Source organism: Oreochromis niloticus, linkage group LG7, assembly GCF_001858045.2.
Source record: "Oreochromis niloticus isolate F11D_XX linkage group LG7, O_niloticus_UMD_NMBU, whole genome shotgun sequence".
NCBI lineage: Eukaryota > Metazoa > Chordata > Actinopteri > Cichliformes > Cichlidae > Oreochromis > Oreochromis niloticus.
The window spans coordinates 26,452,199-26,466,897 of NC_031972.2; the positions used below are offsets into that span (position 1 = coordinate 26,452,199).

A 14,699-nucleotide genomic window follows, 5' to 3' on the forward strand; every position below is an offset into this window, starting at 1 on the left:
TTTTAAATGAAACAAAAGCAAGGACAAAGCAAAAAAAGCAGAAATTCAAAGAATGTAAAGCTTCTGATTTGACAGATTCATTTGTCTCACAGAGAGTAGTGGAAATGGGGACAAAAAAAAAAATGGTCTAAAGGAACATTTTAGACTAAATGTGGCTTTATTACAGCTTCTCTATAAACTGACAATAACTGCACGACCAATGAAGATTCACAGCACACGGTTATCTCATAGTAAATATTGTGTGTTTGGTTGCTTCTGGGGCAACTCTGGAAATCTAGATTTATGTTGTGTCTCATCCTCTAGCCCTGTGCATAACTACTGATTTGTTTTTTAAATGACAGCGAGTGAATTGAATACGACATCTGTAGCTGCATTAATTGTAGCAGCTGTGTCACCACAGTCGGTTTATCTGCAGCAACCAGTAGACACACATGCTCATAAATTGCCTAATATGTTATTTTTGTTTCCTGTTGGTTTGCACTGCATTGTAATTATCAAAGAACAAGTATGACTCATTCTTTTCAGTTTTTGCTATGGTGCAAAACAACAAAAAGGTTTACAAATGTCACCTGGAAGCTTTTGAAACAGCCGTCTTAAAGTGCACGATGTCTTCCATTAAACATGGCCGCAAATTGATGTGCGTATGTAAGATGAAGTGAATGTATTGTCACCTTTTTCCTGTGTTTACAGAGGATAACGCCAGCTTTATGTTGTTGTGTTACAGTCAGCCTTTCATTAATGTTCTTCCAAAGCATGTGCAGGCTGCTTCTGTCGTCTTCATGATTCTTCTGTGTTTGCTGCTCTGTAGAGAACGTCCCAGTGAGAAACTCTGATGTAGACTACAGACTTCTCGAAGCTGCTAAAGCCGGTGACCTGGACACTGTCAAGGTAGATTGGCTGCACTTTGAAAATGACATTTTCACATTGTTGCCTGTGGAGTGTTATGCTGCAATCACAGGAAAATGGTGGAGACTGTAGCATGACCAAAGTTATTGTGACTGTTTGCAATCGTGTTTAAGACGGTTGCTTCGAAGATGAGGACCAGGACTATGACCGTTTGCAGTCGGTTGCCATCTTCCAAACAACTTCAGTGCATCAGAACTGTGAAAAAATGGCAGTGGAGTCAGTCTGCCATCAGTTTGGGATTAAATGGGGTCAAGTTGGCACTCTGTAATAATATGGTGATTAACTGATAAATAACAGATCTGTTGCCATCTACCTATTCATACATTCACAGTCTGAGTGCACCCAGAAACTCTCCACAAATACTGACATAGTTGCTGCAGGCTGGCAATTTGACTGTCAAATGACATAGGTGTGCTGCAGCTCTGCTTTTATATAGCAATATAGCCAGAATAAAACCAGCTCAACCTGTTGAGTCGATTTTCCTTTTTAAAAGAGATTCGGAGAAGTTGCATTGATCGCCTCACGATGATTTCAATTGATTGCAATGTGTTGACATTCTGTCTGCATTTATAAATTAAATGAAAAATATTTGAATCCAGACCCCAGTTGTTTGGAGACAGGTTGCATCCCACCAGGCAACCTGTGAAATTACCTTGCGATCAAAAGTGGTTGCCCAGGGGTTAAAACTATTGAACACTCACAGTCTGGGCGACCAGAGGTCACTGTAAATATGGCAAATGCGAGGATCAATCAACCTACTTGTCTACCTATCTTCATACTGTGCCTGCCTACCTTTTTTACTTTAGTTTAACTGAGTGATTACATTTACTTTAGCCATTGTGATCATTTGGGTGAAGGTAATCATGATAAGCTGCATGCCAATAACGCTGGATACTGTATATTACATCTGTGTTTGATAAAGTAATAAATCCTTAAAATATTTCTGTCCAGATAAATTCCAAACACAATGGTCTAACAGTTGAAAACAGCTCATTTTTTAAGGGTTAAATGAGGAAAAGCCAGTGACCCGTTCTTCTCCTAACAATCAATACTGCCTTAATAAGAAAAATGGAAATAGCTGATATGGAAGGACATTGATTTAGCAGCTTCAGTGTGTTTAATGACACTGATCATGGGGGGGATTATTTGCTCTGAGGGAGCAGAAATATTTTTAATTGCTCCATTATGGTTTGGCACTAATGAGGAGTCTGAGAAAAGTCATGTGAAACTGGATTAGCTGCTTTTGGCCAAAAGCAGTAGGTTCTGCGGCCACAGTGTGGTCGCTAATGAAAACTGAAAACAAGTTAGATCTGTTGTCCTTAAGTTTGTATATTTCATTAGAATGGAGCAAGAATGGAGGCCTTTATCAGTAAACTGTAAGGAGAGATGCAGAACAGAAACTGTTGATCTAATGTTGAATCTCTGTGGGAGAATTTGATGTCCACAAACACAGGTTTTAATTAAAAACGTCCTGACCTTTGTGACTGTTCTTGTTGGTCTCACTGAGTTAAAGTCTTAGTGATTTCTGTTAAATGTCAGTCGGATGTTTTCTTTTTTGTATTTGCATTATTCCCCTTATTGATCTTTGGTTATAAATAAAGAAGAAAAGACAAAAACTTTATCCCTGATAAAGGCCATATTTTACATCTCATAAGATTTCCACAGAGACCCTCTGCTGCGATTGGTACCCGGCCCACTCACGTTTAAAATGTCAGGACCTGGTAACATTCACCCAACCATCTGATAGAAGTTTTTTTTTTTTTCCTGACAGAAATATTTTGATTTAAAGTGAAATGTGGTGTGTCTTCCCCCGCACAGACAGACAGTAATGGGGTTATGTCAATGAAGAGGGTCCGGGAGTGCCTGAAATGTGATGCTTTGACAGGCTGGCAGAAGATTGTAGTGGAAAAGGAGATGAGCTCGGGCCGGGCTTTCTCTCAGCCTCTTGTTTCCTGACACACAGACAAATCAGGATTAATAGTCTCGCCAAGTAGCTGATTGGCATTTTTAAAAAATCGTGGGCCGATTCCTGTCATCTGATCAAATGTTGGGGAGGTTCACACTGAAGTGTGAGATTCTGCTAGATGATGAAACTGGACGGAGGCAAATTCTGTCATTCAGGAACATTTTGTACTTCAGTCAGAGCTCTAACCATTGTGACAGTTTATGTAGCTATTTTTTGCTCTATAATATACGTTTCCCAGCCACTTCATTAGATACAAAAAACGCTGGAGCTCTTCATCTGTGCCACTGACAACTTTGTTCCAAGGGTAATTGAAAATATTGGACCCATTTCATCTTCAGTTCTCCCAGCTGTGAGAAATCTGGGAGTTACTTTTGATCAGGCATTCGGTTTTGATAAGCATGCTGTTCCAGAATTTTGCTGCAAGGCTTCTCGCCGGCTCCTCTAAAAGCTCTCATGTGGCACTGATTCTGTCCTCTTTACACTGGCTTCCCTTATCAGCGGTGATCACTTGCAGAGAACTTCACAATCAGATGCCTCCAGGTATTAGTGAACTGCAACATCCATACGTAACTAGTAGGTCACTGATGTCAGCTAATCAGTGCTTTTTGGTGATACAAAAGTATGCAGGACAAAAGGAGACCATGGTTTTGAGTTTTGTGACTCCCATCTTGGGTAACTCACTTCCCAAGGACTTGAGGTCTGTGGACTCTATTGATACCTTTAAAAATAGCACCCACCTGTGAAAGTTTGCTTTTCTTTAGTTCTTTTTATATCATTTTAATTGTTATATCTAATTTTATATTTCAGAGAACTTTGTAACTTTTCTTCAAGTGCCATATGAATAACCTTTATTTACTTGTAACTTTTTAACCACTCATTAACTCAAATCTAATCAGCCAATCACATGGCATACATTTAGGCTACGCCCACACTAGCCCGGATAGATTTGAAAACGAATAGTTATGTCTATAACTTCTGTTCCCTGAAGGAGAGGAACGAGGTACAACACATAAGTATGGGATATCACGCTCTCGCTTGTCCTGGCTGAAGAAACCTTTATTCACGCCTTTAAGGCAGATGACATGTGATGACACGCGCATCACACATATAGCCGCTGTCATCACGGTCATCCCTCAGTTCGATAGCCGCTCTTCACTGAGCCAAACTGCTCAGTGGGGCCACCTTGTGTTGTACCTCATTCCTCTCCTTCAGGGAACAGAAGTTATAGACATAACTATTCGTTCCCTTTCAGTCGATTCACTCGGTACAACACATAAGTATGGGACATATATATACGCCCCGCAGAGCAGCCACCAAACCGGAATCGGGCCACCACTTCCTTAGTGAGTGGTAGACCCAGCAGAAAGGACAGTATGAGCCACCGAAGGGGCTGTAACGTCCAACCGATAAAACTGCACAAAAGTGTGCGGTGATGCCCAACTAGCTGCCGCACAAATATCAGCTACAGGGACCCCTTTAAATAGAGCCCATGAGGTTGCCATCCCCCTGGTGGCATGAGCTCTCACCCCGTGGGGCAAAGCAAGACCTCTGGTGCTGTATGCTAGTGAGATAGCTTCTATAATCCAGTGGGACAGCCTCTGTTTGGACAGAGATCTACCTCTATTTGGATTGGCAAAGCAGACAAACAGCTGGTCACATAAACGCACATTCTGAGTGCGCTCAATGTAGGTGCGTAGCACACGCACTGGACAAAGAGAATGCATCCTCCTCTGCTCCTCAGATGCAAAAGGAGGGGAGCAAAAGCTCAGCAACTCAAACTCCATTGAGCTATAAGATGCAGGCATGATCTTGGGAAAATAGGCACCATTTGGACGCAATACGACCTTGTGGCCATCAGGAGAAAACTGTGTGCAGGCGGGATGCACAGACAGTGCATGAAGGTCACCCACTTTCTTTGCCGAAGCCAAAGCGAGAAGTAATGCGGTCTTATATGAAAGAAATTTCATATCCACAGACTCAATGGGTTCAAACGGGGGGCTACAAAGGGCCTCCAGCACCAAAGACAAGTCCCAAGCAGGGACACTGGACTTAAGCACGGGTCTCAGCCGGCGAACCCCTTTCAGAAAACGTATGGCGAGGGGATGTGCACCTGGTGTCACCCCGTCAAAGCCAATATGACAAGCAGATATAGCTGCTAAATAAACCTTAATTGTCGAAAATGAAAGGCCCTTATCCAGCAGCTCCTGCAGGAATGACAAAACATCCACAATAGAGCACTGAAATGGGAGAGTGTGGCGGTCCTGGCACCATTGCTCGAAGGCTCGCCATTTGTAAGCGTACAAGCCTCTAGTAGATGAGGCCCTAGCGCTCTGGATTGTCGCTATCACACTAGGTGGCAAACCCTTAGCAATCAAGTTTAGCCTCTCAGCAGGTAAGCATGAAGGCGCCACAGATCTGGGCGCGGATGAAACACTTCTCCTCCCGCCTGAGAGAGGAGATCCCTGCGGAGAGGAAGCTGCCAAGGACTCGCTGCTAGCAGGCTGATTATCTCTGCATACCACGACCTTGTGGGCCACCAAGGGGCCACTAGAATCAGAGAGAGGGAATGCCGACGCACTCTCTCTAGAACTGGAGATCTCATTTCCACTGGGGGAAATGCATACAGGAGCACGTCTGGCCATTGGTGCGCTAGCGCGTCCAAGCCCAAGGATGCCAGGTTCACGTGGCCCGGGACATGGGTGGCTCTCAGAGACAGAAAATGAACACTGCACCATAACAGCAGAGAGCGAGACAGCTTCAACAGGGGAAGAGAGCATGTTCCTCCCTGCCTGTTTATGTAAGACACCACTGTTGAATGGACGGGAGGCCAAAACGGAGAGAAAACGATGCATTTTCAAATGAAAACGCATTAGTGTGGACGTAGCCTTAGGCACATAGACATGGTCAAGAGAATCTTTTGAAGTTAAAACCAAGCATCAGAATGGCGAAACAAGGTGATTTAAGTGATTCTGAGCGTTTGTCTGAGTATTTGAGAAACTATTGGCAGTTCTCTGGGTCAAAATGCATTTTTGATGTCGGAGGAGACCAGGCTGCTTTGAGCTGATTGGAAGGTAGCAGTAACTAATTTTTACAACTGAGTTATGCAGAAGAGCATCTGTGAAAGCACAAGTAGTCAGACTTTGAAGCACAACAGCAGAAGACCAAACTGGGTGTCACTCCTGTCAGCTAAGAACAGGAAACTGAGGATACAGTGGACCCAGGATCACCAAAGTTGGACAACAGAACGGTCTGACGAGTCTCAATTTCTGGTGTAACATTTGGATGATGGGGACAGAATCTGGCGTAAACATGAAAACATGGATCCATCCATCATATGAATGGCTCAGCCTTATGATGATAGTATAATGGTGTGGGGGATATTTTTTGGCACCTGTGTGATATTATCAGATCAGTATGGACCAAAATGTGTTTCCAGCACCTTGTTTAATCTATGTGATGAAGATTTAAGGCATGTTGGCAGTAATTGTTGGTTGTGAGCTCAGGTTTTATGATCAAAACCCAAACTCAATCAAGCATTCGATTTATTCTATAGTATATTAATTTTTCAGAACAGCAGGAACAGAAAAAAATGAGGAAATATTTGAGAATGAGTTGTGTTGATTTTGTTGAATAGAATAAGCCCAAAAACATTTGGGCAGTGACACCATTTTCAAGATTTCAAGCTTTGAACAATTTGTTTTTCCAGGAGTTTCAAAAACTTCATACAAAGTCTCTCGATTTTCATAGTTTCAAAATAACCTGATTGTTAATAAAATGTAGAATATGAATAAAATATATATTTTCTCTTGAGGAACCAATGAATTAATCCACCAGTCACCCACTCTTTAAACTGTGTTCCTGTGTGCTAACCAGATTTTCACATTTATTTCATGCTTTTCGTGTTTTGTAGAATTCGTGATCTGCTCAAGGGGCTAATAAAAAAAAAAAAAAAAAAAAAACTTCTGAAGAGAAGGTTAATGTGGAATTTAGTGCCAGCAGGATTTCAATTTATCTCCTGTAAAATACGATGCCGGGATAGTAGAAGAAACCTGCACAAAGGTAGCAGCGTTACCCACTGTGAACAGACACAGTAATATTGATATTATAAGGTTTGTTAGCATTATTTGCAATTATCCGGAAGATTACAGTGTGTTTTTATTGCTAATCCAAAATTCCACATACCACATTTTTCAGTTCCTTTGTATGTCGGTTTCCCACATCATGTTCACATAACATTTCTGTTGGATCAATCACGGAGCAATTAGGCTACGTTCACACTGCAGGTCTCAATGCTCAATTCCGATTTGTTGATCAAATCCGATTTTTTTGTCTGCTTGTTCACACTACAAATAAAATGCGACAGCAAACGCGCTCGAGTGTGAACGCTCAAAGCGGCCCGCATGCACAAAAGAAGATGTCACACATAGAGCTGGGCGATATAAGATTTTTTCATATCACGATATGTTTTTTTCATTTCAGGCGATAACGATATATATCACGATATAAGCTAAATAACTATATTTGTAAGATTTAAATGTGCCGTTGCTCACAAGTAAAATGTAAAATAGTCAGCAGCTTGTTTTGATTTAAATATTTATTTCCAATAATAAGTTCAACAGGGCAGATGTACTTAAGGAACATGAGACTTCAGTTTCAGATAAATAAAGGCAAATATTGCAAACTACACAAAAGGCAGCCGCTAAAGCGTTTAAGTTTCAAAATAGAACAAACAAAACAGACTACTAAATTGTCAATTCCACTTAGAAACAAAATTTTAATTCTAAAAATAAATCTTAGTTTGTTTTACAGAAGAACAGACAAAATTGACTAACTTTTGTCAATATCAAATAAACTGAGAACTAAAAGGAAATTCTCAATCTCTCCTTGTTGTATAGCTTAGTTATTACCTCAATTAGCTGCTTGAATCCTTCATTTTCGACCGTGTTTATTCGTAGCATGTCTTTAGCATGACGGTAGGCTATGGCATTCATTATGTCATTATGTCTCTTAGCTTTTTTGTCATATGGTAAGACGCTGGAGAAAGCCGACTCAATTGACTGTTGTTGCTTCGCAGGGATTCTCCTGGTTGTTTTCGATAACGAATTAGCGCTTTTAGTCTACGGAACTTCTCTGGCCCTTCCTTTCGACAATCTCTCCGGCATTGGAACCGTCATCTGTGTTCTCTTCGGTAACCTGGTCACCCAAGCTCTCGGTTGATTTTTCTGTAGCGGGCAAACTCATTTTCTCCATTAACCGGCCGGCACGGCGGCTGGCTGCTTCCCAAACAAATACACATGTGCGGCTTGGCACTTGTGCTGTACGTAAGTCACGCGACATGACGCTGCGACTGTGATTGGTTCAGCTATGCGCTACTTAATTTGGATTGGCTGTTCTTTTTTTTTTTTAAGACAGGAAGAGAGAGCGATGAGGTTTATTGCAATAGTTTCATTTTTCTATCGAGAAAAAGTTATTTCGCAATACATATCGTTATCGTTCTATCGCCCAGCTCTAGTCACACACAACGCACTCTGTTTAGACCCAGACCAAACAATATTGTTTGACTTTGGACTTTACGTTTCCAAATTTTTGCTTTAAGTTATTTTGTTATTTACATAATAATGTAAATAACCTAATAATTATCCTTATTGCTGTTTTAGAGGAGCGGTGCTTCAAAGGATAGTTGCAGATTTCTGTCAGAATCTGCAGATTATACAGTACAAATAAAATGTTCATCTTTAGTTTTGTAACGATCATTAACTTAATTCTCAGGCAAAAAGAATTTAATTAGATAATATGAAATTAAGTAATAGCTGAGTTTTTATAATTGTTTTTACAGGACTTATAAATGCACAAAAACTCATGGAATTCTATCTAATGTGGAAACATTCCCGCTGTCGTACTAGAAAATTTAAAAATGATTATTTCTGTGAAACCTCTTGAAATCATTTAATCTTAAAAAAAAAATCATGAATATATAAAAAATAGAATAAGATAACAAGAAATCCTGGTTGTTGTTGAGCTGCACCTTAATTTGACTTTGATTTATTTTAATCTTCTTTTTCCTCCGTGTGTCTCTGCAGTCCCTGTGTACGGCTCAGAATGTGAATTGCAGAGATCTGGAGGGACGGCACTCTACTCCTCTTCACTTCGCTGCCGGCTACAACAGAGTGTCAGTGGTGGAGTATCTCCTGCACCATGGGGCAGACGTGCACGCCAAGGACAAAGGGTGAGACACTCGTGTTGGGGTGTGACTTTGGTGTGATTTTGAGCCAAATTTGTTTATGGCACCCATCAGAGAGTCTTGGAATAAAGTTGTGGAGTAAAATGACTGTCTCCATCTGCAGCGGTCTGGTTCCCCTTCATAATGCCTGTTCGTACGGTCACTTTGAGGTGGCCGAGCTGCTGGTCAGACACGGAGCCTCGGTCAACGTGGCAGACTTGTGGAAGTTTACGCCGCTCCATGAAGCTGCAGCAAAGGGCAAATACGAGATCTGCAAACTGCTGCTTAAGGTTTGGCTCTTTCTTAACACCATGTTGTAGTTCCTATATATTTAAAGCAGACACAGTTTAAGATAAGACGGCTCAGTGTTTTTGCACGGAGTTAACAGTTTGAATTAGAGGAGGAAATCACCTCCAGAACCACCAAGCGTGGTAAGATCTTCATTGGATCTCATTGGATGTCAGGTTTCTGATATTTATGGCCCATGTGAAAAGAAATCCAACTCTCTGAGCCCAAATGCAACATCAACAGACCCGCTGAGAGAACTAAATGTTCAGGAGTGTTTATCCAGTGAATGGTCGTTGGCACAAGTGCAAAACGGCTTGCCCTCAAGTTGCAATAATCACACGAGTGCCACAGCTCTCTCCGTCACTGTCTCCCATGGGTATGTCTGAATGAAGCCATGAGCCATTAATTTCTTAATGACCGAATGCCACTTCTTTGACACATACCATGTCTGAGAAGGGCCTAATTGTGCCATTTGCTGTGACCTCACATTGCCCCTTTTCATACTGAAGCCTGTGGGATAGAAATATTTAATTTTTGATGCAGCTTTAATGTTCTGTAAACAAGCACTTTATCCTTTTTTTTTCTCCAGACAAGTTCACCAAACAGTGTTTACAAGACGCGGTGAGCCGGGGCTCAGCGAAACTCAGAAATCAGTCATGTCTATGGAAGCAAGAGCTGGCAATGAAATGATAACACATCTGTTACTAATGCAATTAATGGCATCTGGTGCTGTGAATGCCTTGTGAATAATGGGTGTAAGTCAGCATGTACGAATCAACGTGATGGAGCCGAGGTTTTTCCTGGATTGGCATTTGGAAAATTGGGTGCAAACACTCACTGAAAGGTATGGCTTGTGCTCTGTGCGAGTTTTGAGCCCGGTCGGGATCAACTCCGACCAATCCGATTACAAAGCTGAAAATATCTGTTGTGTAACACTGAATTGTCACATCTCTTTGAGGCTAAATGAATCCTGTGAAATGTTGCCGTTTCACAGCTGAATGCATTTTTGTTTTTCCTATCACAAACACCTCCAGACGAGGTTACGTCACCGCTTTGCCGTTGCCATATGGGGCAGCATAAATTATTAGATGAACACAGTTGAATTCACTCACACACACACACACACACACACACACACACACACACACACACACACACACACACACACACACACACAAATGGTAAACGCAACACACGGAAAAGCAAGAGAAATTCATTACTTTATTCATAATTACATATTGACTGTTTAAAGTAGCTTGTAACAGATGTACTTAGGAATATTAAAGGATGATTAAAAATAAATACATGGAAAAGAAAACAATGAATTATGAGATAAACGTCCTACACAGCTTGTACAAGGTAGTGACACAGTTGTGTGAGCAAACAGCAGCGTAAAACACAAAAGAAGTGTAAGATTGGCGTGGTCAGGCTGTGAAACTAGTACACAGCAGTGTTCACTGAAAACTTTGGGACTAAGAGGTGCGACAATGCAGCAGAAGTATCAGTGATGGTGGAGGGGAGTGGCTGTTGTGTGGAGTATTAGGGAAGGTGACAGCTCTGGGGAGAAATTAGCTTCTTGATCTGGCTGTGCAGGAGTACAGAGAGGTGCAGAGCAAATATGCACTGCCTGGTGCAGTGTGAGTAATGATGAATGATTTCCTTCCTAGGGGCGGTGGCGTTTATCGGTTTGCATTATATTGAATAAACTGACCTCGCTTGTGATAAAAACTTGTTTAAGTAGTTAATCTAACAAAAAAAGGGCCAAATTATCTGGTTCCAGAAGAATGAGCGCTTCTCCATATATCAGTTTATGAAATGTTTTTGTGTTTGGTGTCCAGCAAAACAAGCAATGAAAAAAAAAAGATGTGATTACTTTTACCACCGAGCAATAATTGTAAATACTAAGGAAAAACATATGAGAAGCGGCACTTTACTTTCCCAGGCTTTGGGGAGCAAACAATTTGATCCTATCTCAGCTGCATAATCTGCAGACTTAAGCCATGTATGAGAAGGAGAGAAGACCCAGAACGCTTCCCTGTGGTGCTCCTTTTGTTTGAAATTAGGGAAAGCAGAGGATTGAGTTCTTAGCCACTAGCTGGTCACTCTGTGGTGTGCTGATTAAGAGTCCAAACCAGTCTACAGTCTTGTGTTTTTAGGGCCAAATTATGGAGACTGCTTTGCTCAGAAAACTGTGATAATGCTGAAGTATTCTTACACACTGATAGTATGTCACAGTAGTTCAGACCTTTAGCAGTTCACAGCTTCACTTGACTGAGGATGAGTTGCGAATTAAATGAAAAACCTTGGGCCAGCAGGTCAGGGGGCAGAGCCATCTATAGAGAGTTTTTGATGATTTCCAGCCAGCCCAATGTTTACTGCACCTCATTCCTCTGCTCTCACCTCACACTGCTCCTTACTAATGAGGGCAAAATGGCAAAGAAAATAGCATGAAAGAAGAAAGTGAGGGAAAAAAGGCAATAATTGAGCTACAGGTTACACAATACAGAAAGAAATTCTACATCACACACCAGTTGAACACTTTCAGTGCTCTTCAATGTCATTATTGGAATTGTGAGTTGAGATTTGAAGCTGTCCTGAGCTTAAAGCACAAAGAAACTTTATGCTGTTTTCACTCAATTTTCCATCTGCTGTGCAGCTCTAACTCCAGGTAAAGATGTTTAAGACCAGCGCTGCTGCAGTTGATCAGCACATGTCCAGGAACACCATCTGCTTCAGCAGCTTTATTTGTGTTCAGCCACCATAAGGTTTTCTTTTGTCTTCGTGGGAGTTTATTAGAAGTGATTGTTCTTCTTTGTCTGGTGTAAATTCAGTGATGGAGGCTTTTTTTCTTTCTTCAGCAGAGATGTTTTGTTGGTGTGTTTTTTTCCCTGCTATATATTAAAGTGAGGTTTTCTTTACGGCTTGTTAAAGGCTGTTGCTTTTATTGTTAGACTCATTATTAGATATGCAGCACCAAATGAAATGCTTTCCTCACTTGTAAGTGTGAAGCCTCGCGCAGACTCGTGTGCAGACAAATCCCAGTCAGCTCAAAAAGCAAATGGAGTTCAGAGATACAGCATCTCCCTCAGGCCACACTTCTTTTTTTTCCCCTGATCTCATGGTTGGTCTTTGGCTTTGGAGGCAGAGGTTAGAGACACACAAACGGATGATTGATTGTAGGAGGTTCGTATTGTTTTTCCCACTGTGGTTAGAAACATTCTCATAGTGGTGAATTTCAGCATGTTGTTGCGTTTCTTGTTGACACACGTTAGTACTCTCGATTCTCCCTTTAACACACTTGTGCACATAAGTAACACAGTGTTCCCGCACTTTGGTGTTAATCTGCCGGGGCCTCGGGATGTGATTGTTCTCTGTTGCGGAGTTCAACGCTAGATTTTTCCTTTGTCTTCTCTGTTTGTTGTTAACTTTCTATTATCCTCCTTTTGTGTAGGATTTGTGCTCAAATTAAAACTCCGCTGCATCCGCTCCCTGTACCCAGATAGTTTCTGAGGAATGGGTCTTGTAAGACATGCAAAATGCACATTAGCATCATCGTTGTTGGTGTGAGAGGATAATGAATTTCAGCTGAATTTAAGTATAATCTGCCTCATTAGCACTTGGCATGCAGTTTGTGAACTCGAGTGAGTTATGATCTGTCTGAATGTCTGATGCTAATATGCAACATCATTTTGGAAAAGACCAACTGTCAATCAGGCTGTGACATTTTTATGCTTGGAGTTTCTTTTGATGATATTCAAGTTCTTTAAGGATGTCCTCTTGTTCAGTCGTGATTGCTTTTTGTAATAAACCAAGTATTTGTAGCCTCGGGTCACATTTCTGAAGCTGGAGAGCTGTTGGGGGTTGTTCATGGGATTTTAAGTCAGAATGTGAAAGCACCAAAAAATATCCCTCCACACAATTAAATCACCAGCCTGAACTGTTGATATAAGAATGGATGGATTTCTGCTTTGATGTTGTATATGCCAAATTCTGATCCTACAGTCTTAATGTCACAGAAGAAATTGAGACTTATCTGATCAGGCAGGCTTGTTTCTTCCTCTATCATCCAGTTTTGGTAAAACTGTGCCAACCATAGCCTCAGTTTTGGCCTCAACTGTCAGGAGGCACTTGCATTGAAGGTTCAACGCTCCTCTGCATGCTTTAGTTGTAATGAATGGTTATTTTGGGTGAATGTTGCCTTTTATGCCAGCTCAAAGCAGTCTGGCCATTTTCCTCTGAACTCTGGTATCGACAAGGCATTTCCGTCCAAGTAATTGACTGGATATTTTCTATTTTTGGACCATTCACTGTAAACCATAGAGATGGTTGTTAAAGAGAAAAATCCCAGTGGGTCAGCAGTTTCTGAAATATTCAGACCAGTCTGTCTGGCACCAACACCCATGTCACGCTCAAAATCACCTTTCTTCCCCACTCTGATGCTGGATTGAACCTCAGCAGGTCATCGTAACCATGTGTACATGCCTAAATGTAGTGAGTAGCTGCCATGTGATTGGCTGATTAGCTATTTGGGGTACTGGGTAGTATAATAATTGGTTGGAAAGTTCAGTGACAATGATGTTAAATAACAAGGCAAAGAAACACAGATAAGAATCACAGACAGTAGCTGCAGACGACAGTTTCTGTTGTTCTTTCAGAGTTAATTTCACTTCACTTAAAAGAAGCTCTTTGTCTTTTCTGACTTGTGTGATGTGCACAGCCAAGCTAAAGGACCAGCAGCAACAGGAGCATGATCAAGAGTAGCCCAAATTGTTGGTTATTCCACATATTTTTGACACTGCCCCCGGGTGACAGCAGACAGCTTTAACATGGGTCTACAAAGACTACCAAGCAGGTTCCTGCCAGGAGCTTTTGGTGGCTTAATTGAGCCGAGCCTTCATTTATTCAGTCCCTTTATAAACTACGAAAAAAAAAATCTTCTAAATGTTCCTGTAGCTACACAATATAGTTAATATTTCATACAAATCCCGACATATATTGGATGCCATAATTACAGTTTTACCTTCAAGGACTTGTAATAACGTAGCCAGCAACATTTTACTTAAAAAAAATGCTCAGTTGATTTTATTCGATGTCCCAATCTAAGCCTGTTAGCAGACTACACAGCGGCGATCAACTTGTTAAAATCACACCTGCTAAAAATGAGCTTGTTTTTAGTCATTTTTGAGAACACTGGAGCTTCACTAAGCTGCTAGTATAGCATTTCATTTGTTAGCAGATACGAAAAATTGTAAATTGCATTTCCTATGAGAAAGATAAGGGTTCACGAAAGGTCCGGCGTTGTCGACTATCTTTTTTCCT

General features: G+C 41.2%; 1 protein-coding gene across 3 annotated transcripts in view; it reads left to right on the forward strand.

Annotated features, from left to right (window-relative positions):
• The window catches only part of LOC100711647 (tankyrase-1), a 105,953-nt gene that overhangs the window by 71,997 nt on the left and 19,257 nt on the right, over window positions 1–14,699 (forward strand). For all 3 annotated transcript variants that reach the window (XR_266090.4, XM_019361227.2, XM_005451397.4), the window contains 3 exons: window positions 809–888; window positions 8,953–9,098; window positions 9,217–9,382. Coding sequence is in view for 2 of the 3 variants with exons in the window: in XM_019361227.2 (XP_019216772.1) it covers window positions 809–888; window positions 8,953–9,098; window positions 9,217–9,382 (392 nt within the window). In the remaining variant the exon portion in view is untranslated. The remainder of the gene's footprint in view (window positions 1–808; window positions 889–8,952; window positions 9,099–9,216; window positions 9,383–14,699) is intronic.